Source organism: Arachis hypogaea, chromosome 3 (assembly GCF_003086295.3).
Source record: "Arachis hypogaea cultivar Tifrunner chromosome 3, arahy.Tifrunner.gnm2.J5K5, whole genome shotgun sequence".
Lineage (NCBI taxonomy): Eukaryota > Viridiplantae > Streptophyta > Magnoliopsida > Fabales > Fabaceae > Arachis > Arachis hypogaea.
Genome location: NC_092038.1, coordinates 16,656,464 through 16,683,421, shown reverse-complemented (window position 1 = coordinate 16,683,421; position 26,958 = coordinate 16,656,464). Strand labels below are relative to the sequence as shown.

The window sequence follows — 26,958 nt, the reverse complement described above, 5'->3', positions numbered from 1 at the left end:
GAATTTTTTTTAATTTTCATCCATTAACAAATTAGTAGGTCAATTTTATATAAAAAATAGAGGATTATTTACCAAATAATACAAAGATTCAACATATATGGATATCGAAATAATTTTATATTATTTTATGAGAATATACTTCCTTTTTCCACCTCATCTAATAAACCCCTAAAGTAAGCAACAATACGAAATATATACGGCTGATTAGCATACTTTCAATTATGCCATCTAACATAAATTTTTTTCTTTCATAAATTAGGTGACTAGACATTAAAATACAAAATAAAATATAGTGTAAAGTTATTAACAATTAATGTTACAAGTTAGCAAGTGAAAAATGTCGCGAGAAATCAGAAATCAGGCTAAGAAATGACATACGAATTCAAGTCCAAAGATGTAACAATGTTAGTGGACTATCAATCTCCTTACAGTCAAAGCAAGATATCTTACACAACGCTCTGTACAAGTGTGTTAGGGATGCCAATCCCCAACTAATTTCGTGAATTTGAGAAAAGTCGTGAAGCAGCGGCATAAATTTCTAGTGAACCGTTGACCTAGACTTTTCAGCAAACAAGATTGACCCAAACAACAACAAGATATGACACTTCATGTACCTCTCAATGGCAACTCAATGATTTAAGTGTAATCCATCTTTCACATTTCTAATCCAGGTCAACTTGATATAATTTCCTTTACAATTACTGATCCTAGGTGCATCCTAAACTGATGCATGAATTCAGCTTCCAGCTTCTAACCTCGTGACTAGTCATGGTCATTCATATCATAGGAAAATCATTTATCAAAATGCTTAGAATTAGAGTTATATCTTCTAACGTATAAGACACACCCACTAGTTAAAAGATGAAAGGTATGAGTGTCTGGATGCCATCTCTTTACCAAAGCTATTATCAAGGCCGGTTGATCTTAGATCACACTAATTTGAGATATATGATAAAACCTAGTGGCCTGTATAAGAGGTTCGACAATTAAATTATATGCATCTCGTAAATTTATGTGAAAACATCTCAAATTTTGTATATCTTTCAAATTATGGACAAATAGTAACTTAAGTTGTCTGAATTAATTAATTAATAAAAATTTAAAAGACTTATAATTAACATTAAACTAACAAGAATACTAACAAAAAAAAATTAACCTCTATACTAAACTAACTAGTATATGTAATAAAATTATCCAGTAAATTAATTTTAACTTAATTATCATAATAACTAATTTTATTATCAACGATATTCAGACAAAATCATATAGATCTTATTTCTAACGACATGTATACACGAATGTAATTAATAAATAGGTTTATTCTACACACATAATAAAATAATTAATTACATTTTAACATAAATCTTAAATAATTATTATTTTAATTAGCTTAATTATTAAGATTATGGTAACTATGGTTCTCATTTTATACACATTCTATTTTTTTCAGATACAAGATGTGAGGCACTTTGCTGAGTGTGTTGAAGGCTCTGCTGAAGCAAAGATATACTTTTAGGGATTTTTATGTTTTGTATTTTGTATATATATGTGTAGTACTCTCCACCTTTGTATAAATTTGTACTTTGTCCCTCTTAGAGATTGACTTGGAGAACAGTATTTATATTTTGTCTTTTGATAAACTTTAGGTTGTATATATGTATATATATACTCTGGCTGGCCTTTACTTCGCAGGTCGAGTCTGGAGCTTGTTAATATGTATTTCTTTGGAAAATCTTATCCCATATATATTATGTTTTTTCTATTTCACTATTACCTACGCATTCTATTCTTAACTATTCGAGTGTGAAGCGACTTTTCTATTTTTGTTTTGTTATCCTTTATTTAAGGCTCCTAGTTAAAAACTATTATTCATATATATACATAAGTACATATTTTGTCTTTTAGAAGTCGTAATACCTCACCACCCCTAATTTACAACTTAAGCGTAAAGTTTTGTGTGGTAGAGTATTACAGAAGTCATTGTATGATTTACAAAAATTTGGACGTATGTGGTATGACAAATTTTCTCATATTTTTCTATCTCATGAATATTAGCAGACCTTATCTGATTATAGTCTATTTGTTAAATTTACTAGTACTCAAATTTTTATTCTTCTAGTCTATGGTTTGACGACATTAATCTAACTGATAATTCAATTTCTGAACTTACGGCCATTAAGTCTATTTTGCACCAATACTTTCGAATTAAACACTTGGGCTCGTTAAAATATTTGTTAGGTATTAAAGTTGCTCAATCAGCAAAGAACTTTTTGTTTATCGCCGTTTAGTTGGGTGTCTTATCTATCTCATCACTCTCCAACCAGACATCATGTATTTTACTCAACAATTAAGTTAATTTATAGTATCTCCTACTGACTCTCATCCAAGCGTGTGTTACGATATTTGAAAACTAGCCCTGATAAAGGACTTTTTTTCAAGAGAATCAGAAATTTAGCTTTTCGACTTTAGTGACTTTGATTGGGTCGGATGTCCTGACACTCGACGCTCTTTAATAGGTTATTGTTTCTTCTTGGGTAGCTCTTTAATCTCTTGGAAGGCCAAGAAACAAACCACCGTTGTCCGCTTATCCGCTGAAGCAGAATATCATGCAGTTGGCAACATAACTTGTTAACCTCAATGGATACTAAATATGTTACAATTTTTACGCACCTCTCTTATCTGCTCACCAGTTTTATATTGTGATAATCAGAGTGCTCTTCATATTACTGTTAATCAAATTTTTCATAAACGGACAAAATAGTTAGAGGTTGATTGTCATTTGGTTCGAGACATCTTTTATTCTCCATCTTGTGACACGTTTAAAATACTCTTCCACCTTAGCTCATAACAACAACAAAAAAGTCTCACATCGGCCCATAAATTCAGCCCAATAGAATTAATTTGGTTACAATTTCAGCCTATATATTTAGCTTTACCTTTGTAATTTATTCAATCAAGAAATACATATAACACAACCTTCTTTATTTTTGCGTACTTCTTGCGTACTCTTTAAGTTTTATTATTATTTACAAAGTCACTTCCAAAATTTTTCTTCGAAAGATTGGTACATTAAATTGGAGTGCACCGATTTTGAGATATTAAATAATGTCAATAAGAGGGGAGGCTATATTGGTCAAATTTTTGTCCCTATTGAATTTTTTTTTGACAATGTTTTTAATAAGACAATCTTCATCACAAAAGATATTGTACTCTTTTTCTTTCACTAAAATTTTTTATTGGATTTTCTTTAGTAAGATTTTAATGAGACATAATTCTAAATTGACATTCAAAGGGGGAATATTGTGATATAGATGTCCATTTAATAATGTATGGTTTCTTTCACAATATAAACGGTTCAATTTTTCATAGTGGAAGGATCATATTATTAAAATAGATTGAATTTAATGAAGTTTGAAAATGATGACTTTTATACGCATATAAATAGAATAACATGGTTTGAGACAATATACACGACACTAGCATAAAATACTCCTCTCTATACATGCAGGATCGATTCAGAAATATTATTATGAGGCCAATAACATATATAATATGAAAAAATTATGCAAAAAATTATATAATGTAAGATGTATTACAAATATATACTGATAGAGAATATATATTTTAAAGTATAAAAAATATGTGTGTACTTTTTACTAATGAAGTGGTCGATTTTTCGTATCATAAAATTCATCGATAATAGAATATATGTCAAATTTTCTAGCAATTTTCTTTTCCGGATAATTAAAAGACAAGTAACAAGAAATTCATCTTTTATTTTATTTCTGAATATTCATAGTTAAAAAAGATCTTTCGATTGTAGCAGTTGAAACAGAGAAAATTAATACCAAATGAATCAAGAAAAATGGTCATAAGAAGAAAAAGAATTCACTTTATTGGATTTGAAAAATTTTTATTTAATTAAAAAAATTTGTAATAATATATTTTTTAGATTTTTTTAATATTATTACTTACTTTTTAGATATTAAAAATCATTAATATTTAAGTTGGACTAGACTTTTATTTATATTAGACTAAATATTAAGCAAATTTTGAAAAAAATTAAATTATACTTAATAACTTATTACTATTAATTTTTTTAAAAACCCGTATGTCTGTTCCAGTATACATGTACGCTCATCAACATATGAAAGAGGGAATATATATATATATATATATATATATATATATATATATATATATATATATATATATTATCTCAATTATAGTGAGATAATAACATAAGTGAATATTAATACTATAATTCTTTATTTACACTTATTTATTTTATATTTATTTATTTTTATTTATTTTACCACATTTATCCAAATCAGAATCCTTTAATCCAAAATGGCTATTTAATAAAAAAAAGAGTAAATGACAAATTCGTCCCTAACCTTTTTTTTCGCAGACATTTTCGTCCTCGAGGATTGGAAAATACTTTAATGTCCCTGATCCCCTAGAAAAGTGGATATTTTTACCCCTCCATTAGAGTCTTTTCGTTTGCCCTGACGGAAAACGGTGACGTAGCTCCTATGGTGCTGACCTGGCCGTTACGGGCTGCCACGTCGGATGGACTTTTGAAAAGAGGACAAATTTATCCCCAGAGTCCAAAATGCTATCGTTTCTCCCCCATCCCCAATCTATGAAATCCTTGAGCCCTAATCCTTCGAATGCAGTGTGAGGGTGAAGCAGGTGAAGGAAGAAAGAGAGCATTCCGACCCATGGCATCCGACGGAACTCGGCCACAAGTCCGACGGCCAGACCATCGAGTGGCTCCTCGCCAGGCCAAGCCCTCAATCGAGTGAGGTCCTTAGTGGGTCTCAGAGCTACCGCGGGGCTGTGGGCCCTCCCGGCCAGGCCTGATTTCGGTCAAATTTGGAGTTTCGCAGTGGCTGCTCCTCCGCCGGAGATGGTTGTGCAGTCGGTGGCGGTGTTGGTGTCTCAGCAGCAGCAAGCTTCTTTGTTCGTTCACCATCAGCATCAGCAGCAGGAGGAGAGGATTTTGACCACCGCCTCATGAATTATATCATCAAATTAATAAAGAAGAAATACAACAAAGACATCAGCAATGATAATAGGGCAATTGGGAAGCTCAGAAAGGAGTGTGAGAGAGCCAAGTGAGCTTTGAGTAGCCAGCACCAAGTCCAGGTTGAGATTGAGTCTCTTTTCGATGGCAATGACTTCTCTGAGCCGTTGACAAGGGCCAGGTTCGAGGAACTCAACAAAGGTATCAATCCTGATGAGGCTGTTGCTTATGGTGCTGCAATCCAAGGTGGAATTCTTAGTGGTGAAGGCGGCGAACAAACCAAAGACCTTCTCCTTCTTGATGTTGCTCCTTTAAGTTTGGGATTAGAGACAGTTGGTGGTGTCATGACAAAAATAATACCTAGGATCACCGTTATTCCAACTAAGAAGTCTCAGCTTTTCACTACTTACCAAGATCAACAAACTACTGTGTCCATTAAGGTAAACACATACATTACATTACTGATCATATTCTTATAATGTTGCATATTTTGGTGCCATATATAATAGCTAGTGCCCATGATTTTTTCAGGTTTATGAATAAAATTTGCTGGCATTCTCACTCACTGTTATTGGAGTTGCAGGGGTGTGTCACAAATTGAGGTTATTTTTGAGGTTGACGCTAATGGAATCCTGCATGTGAAAGCAGAGGACAAGGCAGGGAAGAAATCGGAATCGATCACCATCACCAATGACAAAGGACGTTTAAGCCAAAAAGAGATTGAAAGGATGGTTAAGGAGGTTGAAGAACTGGCTGAAGAGGACAAGAAGGTTAGGGAAAGAATCGATGCCTGGAACAAGTTAGAGACTTACATCTTCAATATGAGGAGCACCATCAATGATAAAGACAAGCTCTCTGATAAGATTGATTTGGATGATAAGGAGAAGATAGAGGGCACGTTGAAGTATGTTCTTGAATGGTTGGATGATAACCAAAACGCAGAAAAATAATACTTTGAAGAGAAGCTAAAGCAGGTTGAGGCAGTGTGTAATCCTGTTATCAAGGAGGTGTATGAGAAGAGTGGTGGTAGTAGCTCCTCTGGCTTCAATGATGAAGAATCAGCTGATGATCTATAGAGACTAACAGCACCAAGAAATTGCACTCTTCATCCTTACAACCCACTCTAACTCTCTCCCTATCATTCTTGATCCACTTCACCTCCCTCTCCTCAGCAACTCAAATCTGCCCTGACAGCTACTTTTTTTTTTGCCGCCGACAGCTACTTTACCGCACGCCAATTGCTCTTTCACGTAATGCAATTTTTGGAGGGAGAAACAGGGGGAGGAATTTTGATCATTTGGGTGTTATGGGTATTGCATATGTGAGTTAAAGTGTGTTTCGAAAGGTGGGAGAGAAACGGCAATGTTTTAGTTTCTTGAGACTAAAATGTTCTCTTTTCAAAAGTCCATCCGACGTGGCAGCCCGTAACGGCTAGGTCAGCGCCACGGGAGCCACGTCACCATTTTCTGTCACGGCAAATGGAGAGACTCTAAGGTAGCGTTTGTTTTCAGGTACTGAGACAGAGACTGAGAGACTGAGACTCAGTATTGTGTTTGTTAGTTCAGAGACTAGTACTAAAATTTCTGTCTCTGTCTCTAAAATTTCAGTATTTCAGTACCTCCAAAAAGTAGGGACATAGGGGACTGAAATTTTTAAAGATGGAGACTGAAACTTTAATAACATTTTATACCTTAAATACTTTCATTTCAATTAATTAATTCCAATTTTACCCTTTGTGCAAATTAAATTAGAGTTTCATTCTTGTTTTAATTTCTGTCTCCCATTTTGTACCAAACAGAATACTGAAATTTGTTTCAATCCCTGTCTCTCAATCTCTGTCTCTCAGTCTCAGTCTTTCTGTCTCTATCTCTCCACCAAACGCTACCTAATGGAGGGATAAAAATGTCCACTTTTTCGGGAGGTGAGAGACATTAAAGTATTTTCCAATCCTCGGGGACGAAAATGTCCGCGAAAAAAAATGTTAGGGACGGATTTGTCCTTTACTAAAAAAAATTAAAATAAAGGGTTATCTTCTCGTTAATCATACATAAGCTTTGCCACTGTTTTCGACTTTTCGTACTTCAGGCCTTTGCGTTCTCATTTCTCGGCTTTTTTGGTGGTTCCCCTTCTATCTTTCTCGGTTCGATACAAAGACCTGATATGAAACAATTCTTGCAATTCCTGTCTACAACCTCTACCAATCTCAACAGGTTTGTTTTCTGTTTCTGCGTCGCTTCATTTTCCATATCCTATATCTTTGCATTTAACTTTTCAATCGGAAATATATTATTTTGAATGTCCCTAGTTTCCAGCATTTTACTCTAATCGTAAACTATCTAGGTTTTCTGAACTGAATATTGTAGTTTTGCAGTGATTCAGAAGCATTTGAATACGAAGACATTGGTTTCTCCTACTGTGAAAGCAATGAGGTCTAAAAGACGTTTTTCGAATTCATCAGAACCTGTTTTACCAGTTGTTGAGAACAAGAAAGATAAGAAGCTTAAGGGGTTGGAAGCAAGTCCAGTTTCCAAAAAGTATATTGCAAAGGTTTAATTGATTCTTATAGGGTTCTGTGCTTAGTAGAGATACTTGCATTCTCCTGTAGCACATTTAACTTGTGCCCTGAAATATTTACCAGTATATATATATATATATATATATATATATATATATATATATATATATATATATAAGCTTGGAACAATAGTTGAGTTATTTCCATTTGATCTCAAGGTGTTCAAGCCATGGTTATTAGCTTAGGCTGCCTATGTTACGCTCTTTGAGAGCGGCCTTTTTCCAGATCTTTGTTAATGCAGTTGTCCTATAGATATCAAGAGTGATAGTAAATGTTTATAGACACACATTAAATGCATCCCGGGAGAATGTAAATATTTATCATTATCTTAATAGTACTTTGTGTTTTTGTATTCTCTCTTACATTAGCCCTTTTTTGTTATCGGTTATTTGGTTTAAGTCGATATTGGTAATGTAGGAAAGTGATGTTAACAGCCATTCCATTGAGATTGAGAGGTTAAGGAATGACCCGGCCAAAATGGACACGTTGACTGTTGAGGAACTACGGAAAACATTGAGGTAAGATTATAGGTCCTTTTTCTGGCAGCAGTTGCTTTTTAGTTCTAAAACAATATTGTTTGGATTATATCTCACATCTCAGGAATGGTTTTTATATTTATCAGGAGTATAAAGGTCCCCGCTAAAGGTCGTAAAGATGATCTTTTGTCTGCCTTGAAGAGTTTCATGGACAATAATGACTCTTGCGGTACTGTATACTGTTCTCTTAGTAATGTGAACTTTTATTGTATCTGAGAACATAAGGAAATTAAGAGTTTCTTTCTATCAAAGTTATCAATTATTATGCTCATTAAGCTTGATGTCTCTCTTGAAAAACTTGTATAATTCCAATGGTTAACACGTTTCTTCATGAGCAGAGCTAGATCCTCAAGCACGAGAAGAACATGAGAAAAGACTCTTAGCTGCTTCAGAAAATACATCTATGGAAGTGACAACTAAGAAGGTATTTGATGAAGACCCTGTTGATGATGTCAATGATATTTCTGAGATAAGTAAACATAACGAGGGTAAAAGAAGATTAAAGCAATCCAGATCTGCAAAGAAAACTGTCAAGGTGGCAAACAAGAAGAAGTTGTCAGTGAAATCAGATGATGTTTCAGGTTGTCTGGTAGAATATAACTTTGAACATAACTTGGTGTTTTTTTTTTTGAGTTCTTAATGCCTTTTATTTTCTAACTTTTCAGTTTTGGTTCAGGTGTGAGTAATTCAACTTCCAATCAATCTTATACGTGTGTTTATTGCCAGGTTGTAAGCCTTCTAGAGAAAAGAGAAAAGTATCTTCAGATATCGTTAGTGTTGTTGCACAATCAGAGGAGATCACTACAGCTATTCAAACTGAACCATGGACAGTTTTTGCACACAAGAAACCACAAAAAGGTTGGATTTCATATAATCCTAGAACTATGAGGCCCCCGCCTCTTACTCAGGATACAAAATTTGTCAAGCTTTTGTCATGGAATGTCAATGGATTGAGAGCATTGCTAAAACTAGAAGGATTTTCTGCACTTGCTCGAAGGGAAGACTTCGATGTATTGTGCTTGCAAGAGACTAAACTGCAGGTAGAATATTAGTGCTCATTTTATGCCTTGAAGAGTCTTATTTTGCAACTGTCCTCAGTTTCAGCTAGGAGTGGCTTGTATATAAAAATAGCATTGATAACTTATTATTTGCCCTTTTTCTTTTTGACTGGTTTGTGGATGCTTCTTACATCAGTTAGCTGTTTCCAAGTGAGTAACAAAAGTAGGTAAGTATGACAAAAATAAACAAAGAAGGGTGGAGGAAAACATGACTGAACATTTTGTGAGTCACTATCGACATAAATTGCTTTTGTCTCTTAAAAGAGATTGATACGGTAATGTTTTAAACACTGTTGTGTTGTCTGACCATGTAGTTGACCTCACCAAGTGAACAGGGTTTACTTGTTGTATGACCTTATATTGGCTTTTGGAATGTTCTTGACATTAATAAAACAAAGTTAATGATGTTTTGTAAGATAATGTCCCTAAAGTTATTGTGATTTAATATACCATACTTGTTCCATTTTCACTTAATCTTTCTGGCCAATACCTTCTACTTCTTCAGCTACGCTGATCACTATAGACATCTGGTAAAGGTGCCAGTCTTGCATATATTTGAAGCGCAAGAGTTTTCTGAAGAATTTCTAACTTTTGGGAAATGAGAAAAAAAATGTTAGAAGATAAATCTTGTTTGTTAGGGGGCCAAACTGCAGGGTGCAAAGCATCCCGCATTGCAAAAGGTCCTAGAAAGGTCCACACCCAAAGTGTGTAATGTTGGCAGCCTAACATGATGATACATAGTGGCTGATTCCATGGTTTAAACCCCTGACTTTAAGGTAAAAAAGAAACAACTCAACCATTACTCCAAGGCTCTCTGTCAACAATATAATCCCTCAAATTAATTGACAACTTATGAAATAGTAAATGGATATCAACTGTTAAAACCCTGTTTCTTCAACAAAATCAGTATGGTATCGACTGAGAAACGGGCTTACTTTAAAACATTCTTGGTCCAAGGGAATCCTTGTACTAGTTGTTGTATAGCAGAAAAAACTTTATGGTATAACGGGTAAATTTTGAAATTGTGCCATTTAACAGATAGAGCTAGACTGAAATCGCTGCATAGTAAAAGCAACTAATGTTTATGTTAGGAATTTATTTTAAATTAGTATATTAGTATATAGCTGGAAAAAGGAAGAAGAGTCAGAGGAGTGACATGGCAGGCCAAGTAGTGGCAAGCAACTGATTTTGTTAGGAAGTTTCTGGTAGGACTTTTTGAGGGATAACAGTTAGACAAAGTTGGGGGCTGGGCTGAATATATAAAAGGTGAATGCTAGCTAGTTTGGGATGTCCTAACTTTTATGTAACTGAACTGAGAGCTGTGGTTTCACATTCCTTGGAGGAGAGAATTTCCTAGCTTTTTACCTTAGATTCTTGACACATTGTCAAGGATTTCGAATTTAATACATGCTTTTCTACCCTTTCCGTGGTTAACTGATACCAGTCCTAATAGTTCATTTGAAAATCCTAAAAATTTGAGTGGTGATGAACTGTGGCATGGATATTTATATTAAAATTCATACTCATCACCCCTTATTTTCTCTTATTATGTTTGTGATTGCTCTGATTATCCTAACAGGAGAAAGATATTGAGCAAATCAAACAGCATCTAGTGGATGGCTATGATAACAGCTTTTGGACATGTAGTGTTTCTAAGCTTGGTTATTCTGGAACATCCATAATCTCAAGGGTATGTTGACCTCGTTCATTCCGTCTCTTCATACATAATGGAACTTCTACTCATAGTTTTTACAGTAAAGACTGTTTTTTGTAAAGACTATTCCTTGCAGAACTGATTCATGCTAAATTTATTATGGGGACATAAGTCGGTGTTTGGATTATCTGTTTGCATTAGTAATTGTAAAATTAAAACCTTCTTTGTTTTGTTTCTTGTCATAAAAGTTTTGTGAAGGAAATGCTGAAAACAAGAAAAGTTGTTTTCATCCTTTTCTTCAACAAGCTTATGACATAGAAAACAAAACAAACAGAACGGGGTGTTTTTGTAATTATCAATGAAAGCATACTAATTGAAATGGAAATATGAAAAAAAAAGCCTCGTATTTAATGCTGCTTGTGATTATAAGAAATATTTTGACCCAAAAATTTTCTCTAGGTAAAAACTTTTTTGTAATGAGTTTAATCGTAGTGGGAAAAAAAATATTTCTACCTACTTTCAATGTAGCTTACTGCTACCTACTTTAATAATATTCCTTCCCAACATAGCTAATTTTTTTACTAAATTATGAGAGTATCATTGGCCATTGCTTAATCATTAACTTCTAGAATTTAGGTTGAAGCTAAAGGTGATATGATGTTGATTCTATCTGATAGTCTAACCATCTGCATCCTCATTATAAATTTCACGACTAGTGTTGACATTAGTAATTCTTTCAAATATTAATTTCCTTGTAAATGGAATTCTGGCAGATAAAGCCACTTTCTGTTAGATATGGCCTTGGTGTATCTGATCATGATGGTGAGGGGAGACTTGTGACTGCAGAGTTTGATACATTTTACTTGATATGTGGATACGTCCCTAATTCTGGAGATGGCTTGAGAAGACTGGTATTACATTGCTTTCCTTTTATATCTTTTCATTTGACTCTGGGAACAGTATCCTTATCTGACTATGTTTCTGTATTTGAATCTAGACATATAGGGTGACTGAATGGGATGCATCTCTCAGCAATTATTTGAAAGTATGTAGAGCTTCTTTCCTCCTCCTTGTTAGATAAGGTTAATTGTTGTTGTTTGTCTGTGTATATTTCTCCTTTTACCCCTTGTTATTTTCCCTTTTTGTCAGAACACCCATCCAAATGCTTCCTTTTGACTTTTATGTCAAATTTGCTTTATATATATATATAACTTGTGCTATCAAATTCCTATAATACTGAGTGTTGGTATTAATAAACTCCTTGCAAATTGAAAAATGGTTTATGATGTTGGGCATTCTGAGCATAGGTTTCAAATTTGTGAATGGTGTTGATCTGTTGAGCAATCTGAGTAACAAAAATTTCTACTTGTTAGTTCTTCATTTAAGATCCAATTAACATGGTTCTTTATGCTCATCATGTTCAACTGACTATGGAATCTATTGCTTTATTATAATGTTACAATTTTGGATTAGCAAGATGCTTTATATGTTCTACATTCTTAGACTCCCTCCTCTCTCTTTGCTATTGATTTAGGGTAGGCATTATTTTCTCAGAAGAAATATTAACAGAATCATAAATTTATATTTTTGCTTCCATTATCAGGATTCGTGATTCATTTTCTGCTTTCTACAGGAGCTTGAAAAGTCAAAGCCTGTAGTTTTGGCTGGTGATCTGAACTGCGCTCATGAAGAGATTGACATATATAACCCTGCTGTAAGTAATTCAAATTTAACAGTTTCATTGTTAACAGTGAAGAACACCAATGAAGTGAGGCAATTGTTTCAAGTAGAAATTACTGGATCTGGAAAGGCTGGAAGGGTGGAGAAGGAAGTCAAGAAGTTTAGTATACCTAGGAAAATTTGAAATATATTTTTCTATAATTTGAAAGAAAAATTTCATTTCTGAATATTTCAACATCACTATAAAAGAATTGTACTTGACTACTTGTATTTATTCGATTGCCTGAATCAACTTTTTGGATCGTCTTTTCTAAATTGATTTTCATTTTTAAAAATGATTATATTTGCATTGTTTTGTTCAAGTTACAAAAGGTTACCGTTGTTTGAATTCTTGGTCATTTAGAATTTATTTGATAATGAACTGGATATCCCTTAACTGAGTGTGTGTATGTGATAAATTATAAAGTCTCAGATCAGTGTGATGAGTGCAGGACATAAACTTGAATAAATGATCCTGTTATTAATGACCAAGGATGAATTGGTTTTAACTGTAGGAGTTATGTGCTAGTAGCTACCATAAGTAGGCATATTTTCTATCAATGTCTCAAATTCAGTGTGACAACGAACTTGTAACCATGTCAACATTGTAGATTTCATGAGATGGGTAGAACCATGCGGGGTTGAATTGTTGACAACATTCTTGGGAAACTATCAGCTGAGAGTATGTTTAGATGGCATACAATTGATGAGAATATAATGCATATAAGAGGCATATTCAATAGCTGAAGTTCCATGGAAAAAACCTTTTTTGGCTAACCTGGTTGGGCTTATTAAATTTGTCTATTTGGTTTAATTTTTTAATAAACTGACAATTTGTTCGTTTCAGTTTCATTAATGGTAAATAATGAACTGCTAGGTTGCTGAGCATGGAAAATCAGCTTTTTTCTTAAAAAATCTCTTCTGATAACATAATATACAGGGTAACAAACGAAGTGCTGGGTTTACAGATGAAGAGAGGCAATCATTTGCAACAAACTTCTTGTCCAAGGGATTTGTAGATACTTTTAGAAGGCAGCACCCTGGAGTTGTTGGATATACTTACTGGGGTTATCGGCATGGTGGGCGCAAGACTAACAAAGGTATTTCATGAGTACGCCTAAAATTGATTCATTATATACTTAAATGGTTTTCATATAATTTTTTTGTGCTATGGTTGAAAATAAATAACGTTTCTTTGCCAATGGAGTGTGGCACAGCTGGTCATGGAGTTGGTCCATATTGTTCAATTTCTCCTGTGAGATCTCCATTGTTGGATATTATTTAAGAACCCCAGTAAGAACTAAGTTGTTGGGCGTGCTTTTGGCTCTAGTTGGATTATTGGCATCAAATCTGACTAAACTATTCATTATGATATAGGTAAAAAAACGTTTTGCAGAAAAAAGAATCCATTTAATGTAAAGAAAATAGCAGAGAGAGGATAGGGTTTGCATGAGATCTATCATCAGCCTACTCTTCTCATTTTGGCGGCTTCATCTTGTTCCCTTCCTTTTAATTTTCCTTTCACTTTTGCTCCCTTGAGGTCTCCATGGAATTGCACACTCCTTCCCTTTTGTCTCTTTCTGTTTTCCTTCATCATGCCTCAGCAGGTCATTCAACTTTGGTGCTCGAGTCACAATTTGTTAAGTGAGAGTTTTCGTATGCGATCTTCCATTCTTCCATGTTACCCAGATAACTTGAATGTTCACCCTTCTCATTGTTGTCACTGTTCCCTTCTCACTCTTGGTTTCAAGACGAGTAGATTGAGGGGCCAAATCTTTCATGGTGGATGTCCTCCTTTATCGAGTTTCATCTTCCTTGAAGAGCTTTTTGTTTACCATTTTTATGTCTGGCTGCAGCTTTACTCCTTTGTCGATGTTCATTAGCCCCCTCATGATCTTTAACAATCTGGCTGCCGATAAGATTCCATTCAGTCTTCCTCTCCAACCTTCCCAGCTGCACTCCATGTTGGCTCACAACATCCCATCAGGGACTTGGTATCTAAGCAGTAAGCACCAGTAATGGAAGAAACACCACTATATATTTATTTTATAAAAGGAGAGTTTCATTAAGATGGAGAGAAGAATGATACAAGATAGAGGATAAGAAGTCCTCTATACGACAGCAGAAAACAATCACAAGAGCAATCTATAAAGTATAGCATTCCAATCTCTCACCATGTCTGAAAATGAAAGTCTTCTATAAAGATCATCAGATATACACCAAATAGAAGCCAAACATCTACTCCCTACAAATACTTCCCGCTCTAACAGAATCCCACATAATCCTTCCTTCCACTTTCTTTCTGCAAACTTAGATCATGCACTAAAAGCTGAGTTGCAAGGGATAGCAAGGCCATTAAGGGTGTGTGTATACAGTTCAAGGGAAGGTCTTGAATAAATAAATAAAACTGCTTTGGCCAAGTACCAATCCGTGAATTTCTTTTCAGGGATTATGTTCTCTAATGTTCTTCCATCCTTTCCCGTTTCTCTACGTCTCTGTTGTTTCTCTACATCTCTGTTGTTCATACGATATCAGACAACAATAATAATAGAGTCTTTTTCCATATGGATAACATAATCTACCCAATTTTACCTGAGTATAAGTGTAATGTTGTGTAATGCATTTTGTGAAATGCTTTATCAGAATTACTTAGTGTGTAAGTAACACATCCTGTATGTGATTGTCTTTAAAGTGCATTTCTTCATACAATCATATATTTTTTTAATTCTTTGCCTTTAAATATTCTACCTGTTGTTATCTTACATTTCAAATAAATTCTTCTCTGTTTCTCAATGATTTTCGTTCATTTATTTATTTATTTCCAAACTGTTAAACAGGGTGGCGTCTAGACTATTTCCTTATATCAGAATCCATAGCTGACAAAGTTCATGACTCGTACATTATCCCTGATGTTACTGGGAGTGATCATTGTCCTATTGGCCTCATTCTTAAGCTTTAAAGCGGAACACTGGGTCTGACCTTGGGAAAACCTTTTTTTGTTTAAATTATTATTTTATATTATCAATGCAAAACTTTTACTTTTTTTTTTTATTTTACTTTTGTTCTTATCTATCTATCTATCTATCTATCTATCTATCTATCTATTATAATATATAAAAGAGATTAAAATAGTGTTATAGTAAGTAAACGACATGAATTTTTTTTTTAATAAATGACATCAATACCAAAAGTAGTTTGTAACTACGTAGACAAAAATATACTTATATAACTACATTAGATCAACATAGTATTAAGCGAAAGCTTTTAAGTTTCTACTAATTTACCATATTAATGCTAAATTTAGTTTATAACAAAGAAAAAATCTATCTGCATAATTATATTTATACTATCATATAGAGTACATTTACATAATAATAGTTTTGGTATCAATTTTATAATTTTTCGCATCAAATTAACGTTATATAAAAAAATATTATAAAGAACATTAGTTCATATAAAAATTCTGTATTTAGTATTGTATTTATATATCTTATTTGTTGAACAAATTTTATTTTATAAAAATCTATTATCAATTAATTAATTAATTTATTTATATTATGTAAAAGTTAATATTAATATTGTTACACAATGAGTAATTGACATCGTATAATTCTATTTTTTTTCTCTTTACATTGCCACTTTGCCAGACAAACTTTTTTCAATTCATAGCGATTCGATAAATTATTACAATTGCATTCGGTCTTAATTAATTATAATTTCAATCATTAACTACACAATATATTCTCATTCATACTCACCTTCACTTTCGTCCTAGAAAATGTAATCATGGTCATAACTCATAATATTTCAGCATCAAACTTCTATAAACTTGACTTATTATACTTAAGTTATTTTATAAGACGGTACATTCTATTGATTCTATTGTTATTATTGTTGAAATTTAAAGTTTGTATTGCATACACAAATTTCAATTCATTCTTATTGGCTTTTACTTCACATAAATTGTAAATATGTGTAAATAATGACCCAAAATTATAACACTTTAATTTTAATTTTGGTAGTTGTTCATGTATTTTCGATAAAGTAAGGTAGAATATATACATGCGAAAGTTTGTGGTACTACAAGGCATAAAAAACATGATACAACAACTCATTTAAATGTAATGATCAAATGATTAAAGAAGAATAGCAAACCAAAAAAAAAAAAAAAACGAGAGAAAGAGAGTGAGAGAGAGAGAGGGGTGGGAAACACTGAAAGGGGTAGAAGTAGGTTTTTCCTTAAAGATCTTAGGGTTTGGAATAGAGAAGAGTGCTACCGATTGAAAAACGAATTGTTCTCTATTTTCGTAGATCATCTTCCAGAAGATATTTTCAAGAAGGAACTGCAGCATTTGTTCAATTGGACTGGATAGATAAATGATATCTATTTGTCACGAAAAAAAATGGAACACTGTACATTTTTGCGTTCATCCGATATACAACGAAGGGGGGAGCTATAAAGGCTATTGCGAAAATGAATAGGATGAGATTACGAGGCAAGATTGTCATAGTAGAAGCTAGGTATCGATGCACGAATGAAGTGAAGATTACGAAGGGACCTCAGAAGGAAAATGACGCACATAATTCGGTCAAGATTCAACCTCAACATGAAGTGTGCCAAAAGGTTGCAAGGACCAATGTGAAGGAGCTGAAGAAGAAGGAAACACCAAGCGACCCGCACGGCAATAGGTGGACGAAGAAGTTGTAAGTGCCGGTGGCAAAAGCAAATCTGGATTGGTTACAGAAGAGTTTAATATGCGGAAAGACAAAGGCAATTGACTATAAGTCCTTGAAGGCCATGATCAGTAAGAATTTACCCCATGTGGTGGAAGTCAGAGAACTAGGAGCGTACAAAACACTCTTGACGTTTGAAAGTATACTCAGTGCTGAAGAAGCCTACACATTCGAATTGAACAGCCTCCTGAAGTTTTTTCATAGTGTATGGAGATGGGATGAGGAGGAGCGTAGTGAAACTCGAAGGGTATGGTTAGAGTGTTTTGGTATTCCCTTGCATACGTGGTCAACAGAGACCTTCAAGATGATAGAAAACCAATGGGGAGAAGTTGTTGGATGTGACAAAGCCACGGAATCATGCCTCTCTTTCAGTGTGGTACGGGTGCAAATTGACACTTGTATTATGGACAGAATCAACGAGTGGATTCACATCACAATTGGTACTAGTGGATTTGACGTCCTAGTTAAAGAGGTTGGCCACAAGAGTTCTGGATTGGAGTGTAAGCTTGAGGAGATAGGTAAACCTTATTTTCCAGAAATATGCGAGATCTCAGGTGCGAGCGGTTCGATAGTGTCATTGGTAAATAGAGATCCGGCAGCTGAGTTGGTGATGGCGATGCCAAGGGAGGAAGATGGTGGAAAGGATAATTTGGTAATTCCTGAAAACATATTGAATGAATGGAGTAATGGCAAATCAGTTCAAATTCAAATTCCAAGGGTAACGGAAGGAAGTGATGTTGTAGGAATCGCTAAATTGAAGGGATATTGTGATTTGGTTAACGATACAAAATCAGAAGAAACAGTCAGTTGGAGATACGAAGCTGGGCTGAATGAAGGATGCTGTTATAGAAAAAAGGCTGTCTAAACACGGTTTAATGGTTGAGCAAAAAACAAGGAGGGATACACCTGTACGAAAGGAAGGAATACGGGTTGCTCATTTGTCAACAAAGGCCCAGTCCATGCTGAGCAGAACGCAGGTAGCCCAACTCACTTGGAGAAGCGAACAGATGGGACGCTAACGCAGTTGGGTCGGGTGGGGATCCATCTGGGTCGCGATCCTCCACTTGCGAAGATGAGCGCCGCTGCCGAGGAACAAATGGAAGTGGAGAAGTTGAACCTGGACCAGAACAGAGTGGCCAGAGCACGAAGAGGCCGAGACCACCGTAAAGCCAACCATGGACCCAACTGGAGAGATGAGGGGGACGCAGGTCTTGTGACAGGGAACGACGGAGGCTTCCATGGGCCAACAAGACATGATTCAACATGTGCGGGGAATCCATTGCTGGCGACAATAGGAGACGATCCCTCTAGCGAAGACGAGCTTGGCAGAGACACCGAGGAGACTGGCTCGACTCCCGAGAAGAACTTAGTGGGCCTCGAAGATGGTGCCGATGCAGCGGATGATGGGAGGATCCTGGGTCCTGCGACAATTGATGAGGGCAGTAGTGAAACTGGAGCGGGCATGAAAACTGACGACGGACAACAGGTGATCAGTATTCATAACGTTGTGAAAAGGGAAGAACAGATGATTGAAAATAGGAAGGCCTGGGAATTGGTTGTTGAATCCGGAGCAGTGCAGTACAATGAAGAAGATAACTTAATGATGATTTTACAAGAACAGAATGAAGCGTTAGCTGAGAAGAGGAGGCTAGCAAAACAAAAAGAGAATGCGCGAAGAAGCAAATCGGAAAAACTCAAAAAGGTGTGTAACATTGTTTTAAAATGATTTTTAGCTCTTGGAATGTTAGGGTGCTGAGGGGGGTTGGAAAATTGAGTATGATAAAAGAGCTCATAAAGAAACAAAAATTGAATATGTTAGGTTTGGTTGAAACAAAATTGCAAGTTGTGACTAAATTTGATGTAGTACGTATTTGGAAAAGTGATGCAGTGGGTTGGGATTTTGTAGAATTGGAAGGCACGTCTGGGGGCCTGTTGTTAATGTGGGATGAGATGCTGTTTAGAATGAGTAACTGCTACAAAGGAGAGGGGTGGTTATGTGTTGAGGGAGTTTTAATGAAAAATGAGTTCCATTGTGCTTTCTGTTTGGTTTATGGTCCTCATACGAGAGTGGAAAAACTTGCTGTATGGGAGGAACTGAGCTTTATAGCTGGCTTATGTCAAGTCCTGATATGCTACATGGGTGATTTTAATGAGGTGTTACAGGTTGATGAGAGGAAAAATCAGGACAGGTTAACAACGTCTGCAGAGGAATTCAAGAGTTGGATCCAAGATATGCAATTAGTGGACTTACCGCTGAATGATCATAAATTTACATGGTATAGAGATGGCTCCTATAGTCGTATTGACAGAGTACTAGTGAGTGTAGAATGGACTGAGGAGTTCCCAGAGATTCGCTTAAAAGGTGGTCCGAGAGGCCTGTCAGATCACTGCCCAATAATAGTTGAAGATACCAAGTACAGAGGTGGCCCGTATCCGTTTCGAACTCTACACTCCTGGTTTACACATGAAAGATTCCTAAGAATGGTCAAAGAGGAATGAAGGAATATTGGAGAGGGGTAGTTCACAGATAGGTTGAAGGCTCTAACGGTGCCTTTGGGAAAATGGCATAAAGAAAAATTTGGTGACATGGATAAGAAAATTCAGCGCTTTGAGGAGGAGATCAAGAAGGTAGATGACATGGTTGGGAATAGAGTCTATGATGGTACAGTGGAGGCTAGAAGGAAGGCTCTAGTAAGCTGTTGCAAGCAGTGGTATATGAGGAAAGAGATACACTGGAAATAGATGTCGCGCTCTAGACATGCGAAAGACATGGATAAAAATACGAGGTACTTTCATAACTTGACGTCAGCAAGAAGAAGGAATAATAGAATTGATGCTTTGGTGATTAATGGAAGGTTGATAAGAAATCAAGCTCGGATTAAGATAGCCATTAGAGAGTTTTAAAGAGATTTGTATCATCAGGAGAGATCATCGGAGGTGGGTTTTAGGGGTGGACTGGTTAACCGGATTGACGAAGAAGAGTCAAGTACTTTTGAGAGAATACCATCATTGGAGGAGATTAGAGAGGATGGTTGGGACTGTGAATCCTCTAAGTCTCCAGGTAGCGATGAGTATAATATGAACTTCATTAAGAAGTGCTGGGATGAGGTTGGTACAGAGTTCTCGACAGCTGTTCTGGACTTCTTTCGGTCATCAAGGTTGCCTTCTGAATCTAATATTAGTTGGGTGTCCCTTGCATCGAAGTACACTGGAGGCAAGGAGATCAAAAACCTCTGACCGATCAGCATGGTAGGCTGTATATACAAAGTAATATCCAAGGTGATGGTTAGAAGGATGAGATCAGTGATGCCATGTCTAGTAGGGGAGACTCAAAGCGCATTTGTGAAGGGTCAGAAAATTCACGACGGGGCGCTTATTGCGTGCGAAACAGTGCAATGGTTGAAGATGAGGAAGAAGAAGGCGGCAATTATTAAATTAGACTTCCAGAAGGCTCATGATTGGGTAAAGTGGAACTTTGTAGATATTGTGTTGCAGAAGATGGGCTTTGGTTGGAGATGGAGAGAATGGGTTAGGGAGTGTGTCGTTACAGCATCCATGGCAATCCTAATAAATAGTTCCCTGATGTAGCGGAAATTGGCCTATTAAGAATTTATAGGGAAAACAGCGTTGCAAGTACAGTTCTCAACCGACTAAAATCTGCTTATCAATTTAGAAGGGGTTGTCACAAAATTTAGAAATAAAATACTGGGAGTATGAATCCCAGGTCGTCTCACAATGAGTTGCAGAAAGAGTGCTATTTTATTAATCAGAGGTTTTCCAAGAAATTTTTGAGTTTGAGAAATAGAGAAATAAATAATAGTAAATTCAGATAAAAGCCTTGACCGGGAGAAAATTAAATGGAAGTTCTATCCCTGTTGACTTTTCCAAGTGTAATAATAAAAAGGGTTGTTATCTTACTTAGTTATCCCTTATATAATAAGAGAAAGTCAAGTAACTCTCAAACTAATCCTATCGCTTGTGTCCTAATCCTTTCCTAAGAAAGGATTAGAGTCGAAGATAGGAGAATTAGCCAACAACTTCTAATTAATATTAACACTTGAGTATTCCAACTCAAGGTTTTCCTTTTAATCAACTCCCAATCAAGTTAGGGAACTACTCCATTATCATGAATATAAATTTCACAGAATTAAGAGAGGAATAAAAGGGAGGCATGATAATTAATAACTAAAAATCAATTAAAAGTAAAAATGGTTCTTTGCATTAATAAATCCCAAAATCATGAACATACTTATCTAAACAGAGTCAATGGGCAATAAAGGAGTAAATGAATAGAGATACAAACTAGAATGAGGAAGCTCCAACGGAGGTAATGAATCTTCTCAATATCCAAAGCAAAGCAATAAAACTCTAGAACTATGAATGTGAAGAAAACCTAGAGGAAGAAGTAGAATTCTCTCTAGATTCTCTAATTAAAAACTAAAAACTTTGCTAATGAGAATGTGTGTTGAGTCTTTGCATGTTTCCTGGCTCTAGTCTGTATTTCTGGGCCGAAAACTGAGTCAAAACTCGGCCCGAAATTGCTCCCAGCATTTTCTGTTAATTATGCAGATCACGCATGTCACGCGTACGCGTCAGGCATGCGCACGCGTCGCTGTAAATTTCTCCATCTCGCGCGCACGTGTGAGCCATGCGTGCGGGTCGATGCTCGCTGGTTATCTCCTTAATTTCTTGTGTTCCTTCCATTTTTGCAAGCTTCCTCTCCATTCTCTAAGCCATTCTTGCCCTATAAAGCCTGAAACACTTAACACACGGATCACGGCATCGAATGGTATAAAGGAGAATTAAAATACACAAATTAATGATTCTGGGAAGTAAGTTTTCAACCATAGATCAATACTAGGAAGGAATTGTAAAACCATGCAAATCATATGAATAAATGTGCAAGGACATGATAAAAACCACTCAATTAAACACAAGATAAACCATAAAATGGTGGTTTATCAAACTCCCCACACTTAAACATTAGCATGTCCTCATGCTTAGCTCAAGAAGATAAAATAAATGAGTAGGAAAAAGTAAGACTCATGCAATGCAACTATATGCTAAGATGTTTCTATCTACTTGGTTAAAAGCAAATAAGTTCTCCAAGACAAAAATAATTCAAATTTCACTATTCAAATCATATAATAAAAGACAAGCAAACTTGTAAGAAGATAGCTTATAAAAGCAGGGAACATAGAGTCAAGCGTTGGACCCTCACTGATGGTGTATATGCACTCTAATCACTCAAGTGTATAGGATAATTCACTCTAGTCTTCTCTAGTCATGCTTTCTAAACTTTGTTCTTCACCTAACCAATCAACAATATCTAATGCACCAATGCAAACATCATGAGGTCTTTCCAAGGTTGTAATGGGGCTAAGGTAAAGGTGAGGATATATATATATATATATATATATATATATATATATATATATATATATATATATATATATATATATGGCTAAGTGAGCTATAAATTGAATCCTTGATTAACCTAAGCTCTCACCTATACATAAATACTCTATATAACTTCTAAAACTCTGCCTAGCTACCCATAATTTTCCACTTTTGCATTACATACTCATGCATCAGCCCTTCTTTTAACTTATATCACCTGTGCATTGATCTTTTCATTAACTTTAACATTGGGGTAATTTTGTCTCCTTATGCATTTACTTATTTATTTAATTGAATATATATATTGATGTGTTTGAAAAACTCTAATTTAAATTAGTGATGATCAAATATTATTAATGTGATTAATTGCAAAATAATTAGTTGTTTTTAATTTACCGAAGAGAAGAAGAAGCACGCTGCAAGACCATCACAATGATAGCAAGAAAAAGAAAACATAAAGTATGTAGTGGCTAAGATCTTCAACCATGAATGGTAAGATTTGGTGACGAGATCTTGCCTTCTCCATACCTAAAATGGATGATGAAGATTTTGGTCAGAGGAAGATCTCAGGGATGGCTCGTCTCTGCTTTTGAGTTCACTCATCACAGAAAGTAGTTAGGGTGGCTACATGAAGGAGGAATCAAAAGTAGACCAGGAAGAGTTATCATGCATCATGAAGCATCAAGGGCTAGGAGTTCATCTTGGAGTGCAAGGCAAGATGGATGGCTCAGATTGGTGATGATTGATGACCAAGGAAGAACCAGAGGTAATTGCATGTTGGTTATTGCATTCGGTTACCTCTCTTCTCTCTCTGGTCGAACTAGTTTTGCATGAAGAAGAAGAAGTTTAGCTTAGTTCTTTTGGTTTCAACCGTGGAGGCTTCTCCCTCTATAAATAGGGTGAACAGCCAAGGCTTAAAGCAAGGAGCAAGGAGTGAGAGTGCAAGGCACAGAGTTCTCAGAGCTACCTAAGCTAACATATGTGCTTCTCATTCAATGTATTCTGTTTTGTATTTTTCTGTTTAATTTTCTCATGTCTTGAGTCTCATGGAAAAAGGCAAACAGTGAGGTTTGTATGAAAAAGCCATAGAGCGGAAAAAGGCAGAGAGTACAAAATTAAAAGAAAAAGCCATAGATGTCCTTAGAGTTCCTTTGTACATCTATTTTGTGTTTCATGATTCTGTGGGAATCTCCTTGTAAGTTGGGTTAGCACTTTACAGTTGAAGCTTGGCAGTGACCAAGTCAAGTTCAGTTTTGGATTTAGATTCTGGACTTGTCCCAGATAGGAAGGGTAGTTCCTAGGGAGAATTGGTGTCTATAATCAAGAAGATTATAGTGAAATTCCATCATTGTTGTTATGGAGACTGGATGTAGGCTACACTGTACTTAGCAGCTGAACCAGGATATATCTGGGTGTAATTTTCTCTCTATTCTACTTCATTTCTGTTTCTACTGCATAGGAGATAAAACTGAAAAATATCTCATACCGGGTCACGAGATAAAAAGAAAAAGTCTCCAGAAGTTGTTTCAAAGACCAGCAAGTGTTATTAAGTGAAAAAGGGGCTAAGATTCAACCCCCTTCTCTTAGCCACTGATAAACCATCAATTGGTATCAGAGCTTGGTCTCAAAGAGATCAAGCTTTGCAGCTTGGAGAAAAGATCCAGATGGCAGAAAATAGTGGCTCAAATCTGGTTTCCTACAACCTAACAGAGGGACAGTCAAGCAACAGACCTCCTCTTTTCAATGGGAAAAACTACACCTATTGGAAGGAGAGAATGAAGATTTTTGTGCAAGCAGTAGACTACAGACTTTGGAAGATCATCCTGGAGGGTCCCCAATTCCTAACCACCACAAGTGCAGAAGGAGTAATCTCTCTCAAACCTGAAGCAACCTCGACCGAAGAAGACAGAAAGAAGGTGGAGCTCAATGCCAAGGCTATCAATCTGCTCAACTATGCTATCAGCTTTGAGGAATATCGGCAGGTATCACGATGCACAATGGCAAAGGAAATCTGGGACAAACTTCAAAATCACCCATGAAGGAACCACCATAGTAAAGAAGACCCGGATAGATATGTTAAACAGAGAGTATGAACTGTTTGCAATGAAGGAAGGAGAATCTATTGATGAGCTGCTCGAAAGATTCAACATCATCATTGTTGGCTTGGATGCTATGGGAATTACGTATCCTGATTCTGTGCTTGTGAGAAGAGTGTTGAGATGTCTTACTAAAGAGTGGAAAACTTAAGCATTAATCATTTCTGAGAGCAGTAGTTTAGATTCCATGACATATGATGACTTGAGAGGAAACCTTCTTACTTTTGAAAACATTTATTTGAAAAAAGATTCAAAAAAGAAAGGAATTGCTTTTACATCTATTACTAACCCCATGGATGATGAATCCAGTGATAACTCCTCTGAAAATGAATTTGTGTTGTTTGCCAAAAAATTCAGGAAAATGGTGAAGTTCAAGGAAAGAGGCAAGGGAAGCAGCTCAAGAAAACAAAAGAAAGATTTCAGTAAGGTGACATGTTACAACTGTAAAGAGACTGGACATTTCAAGTCTGATTGTCCCAAGTTGAAGAAGAAAGAGAAGCCAAAGAAAGGAAATAAAAAGGGACTGATGGCTTCTTGGGAGGACTTAGAAAATGACTCGGAAGATGATGAAGAATCTGAAACCAAGTCTCAACCATGTCTCATGGCAGATCACATTGAAAAGGTAGTCTTTCACAACCCTAACACTGAAGATCTCCACCTTATGATAGACCACCTTTTTGAAAAAATTAGATGTTTCTTACTTGACAACCAAGATCTTGAACAACAAATCACCATTCTTAAGGCAGAAAATGGTTTTCTCAAAGACAAGCTAAGGGAGGCCAAAACTGCTTGTGATCTTGTTGAAGAAAATAAGCAGTTAAAAGCCCAACTTAGAAGCTGCGAAAGTGATCATTCTATTATTGCATATGTAAACTGCTTTAAAGAAAATGAAGAGTTGCTGAAAAAGATTAAAAATCTTGAAAATGACTTAGCCAAGTTTACTCAAAGTTCTAAAAATTTAAATCAAATCTTGGCTAGTCAAAACCATTGTATGATAAAGCTGGCTTGGGGTTTCACAAGAATTTCAAATCTGTTGAAAAACCTTATTTAGAAAACATAGCTTCATCTTCAAATGATACAAGGTTTCAAAACCCAACAAGCTTTAACAAAACAGCAACTCCAAGGTTTTGTAGACTATGCAACCGAAATGGCCACTTTCCCACTCAATGCTTTTTTGGTGAAAGAATGATTGGTGACAAAATTTACAAAGTTGTTTTTCACTACAATGGCTTGGGACATAGGAGATGGTTTAACGTGAAAGGATCCAAGAAGATTTGGATACCTAAGGTCACTTGAGCTCATTTTGTAGGTTTGCCTAGCATCCAAACGGAAAGACAATATGTGGTATATGGACAACGGATGTTCTAGGCATATGACCGGAAAGGCAACTTTCTTCATAAAGCTTGATGAATATGATGGAGGGTTTGTCACTTTTGGTGATGATGGTAAAGGAAAAATAGTGGCCATTAGAAAAGTTGGTAAAAGTTTCTCTTCTTGTATAAATGATGTTCTTCTTGTTGATAGTTTGAAACATAATTTACTTAGTGTTAGCCAATTGTGTGATCTTGGCTTTGAAGTTGTTTTTAGAAAGTTTGTGTGTTTGGTTGTATGTGAAAAATATGGGGATATTTTGTTTGAGGCTAAAAGGTGTAATAACGTGTATGGATTAACTCTTGAGGACTTGAAGGATAAAAAAGTAACATGTTTTACCTCTCTTGAATCTGAAAAATGGCTATGGCATAAGAAATTGGGTCATGCTAGCATGTACCAAATTTTTAAGCTAGTTAAGAAAAACTTGGTATGAGGAATTCCAAATATTAAATTTGATAAGGATCTTACTTGTGATATGATGAGCGAATAATTTATACGCTTTTTGGCATTATTTTTAGGTAGTTTTTTGTATGATCTAGTTACTTTTAGGGATGTTTTCATTAGTTTTTATGCTAAATTCACATTTCTGGACTTTACTATGAGTTTGTGTATTTTTCTATGATTTCAGGTATTTTCTGGCTGAAATTGAGGGATCTGAGCAAAACTCTGATAGGAGGCTGACAAAGGACTGCTGATGCTGTTGGAATCTGACCTCCCTGCACTCAAAATGGATTTTCTGGAGCTACAGAACATCAAATGGCGCTCTCTCAACGGCGTTGGAAAGTA

General features: G+C 35.6%; 1 protein-coding gene across 11 annotated transcripts; it reads left to right on the top strand.

Annotated features, from left to right (window-relative positions):
- The first annotated feature begins 4,505 nt into the window (after nt 1–4,505).
- On the top strand, nt 4,506–15,622 carry LOC112789671 (DNA-(apurinic or apyrimidinic site) endonuclease, chloroplastic). Of its 11 annotated transcripts, none has more exons than XM_072232461.1 (14): nt 4,506–5,469; nt 5,613–6,523; nt 7,115–7,239; nt 7,401–7,576; nt 8,022–8,122; nt 8,227–8,309; nt 8,479–8,721; nt 8,867–9,180; nt 10,778–10,888; nt 11,626–11,763; nt 11,850–11,897; nt 12,486–12,566; nt 13,512–13,671; nt 15,409–15,622. In XM_072232461.1, exons 4-14 carry the CDS (start codon nt 7,454–7,456, stop codon nt 15,528–15,530), a joined length of 1,524 nt encoding a protein of 507 aa, XP_072088562.1. In that variant the 5' UTR covers nt 4,506–5,469; nt 5,613–6,523; nt 7,115–7,239; nt 7,401–7,453; the 3' UTR covers nt 15,531–15,622. The 11 variants fall into 11 exon arrangements, with proteins under 11 accessions (XP_072088562.1, XP_072088560.1, XP_072088564.1 ...); XM_072232459.1 differs by having other exon boundaries at nt 5,613–6,950; XM_072232463.1 differs by having other exon boundaries at nt 4,616–5,469; nt 5,561–6,523; nt 7,401–7,563.
- The last annotated feature ends 11,336 nt before the right edge of the window (nt 15,623–26,958 follow it).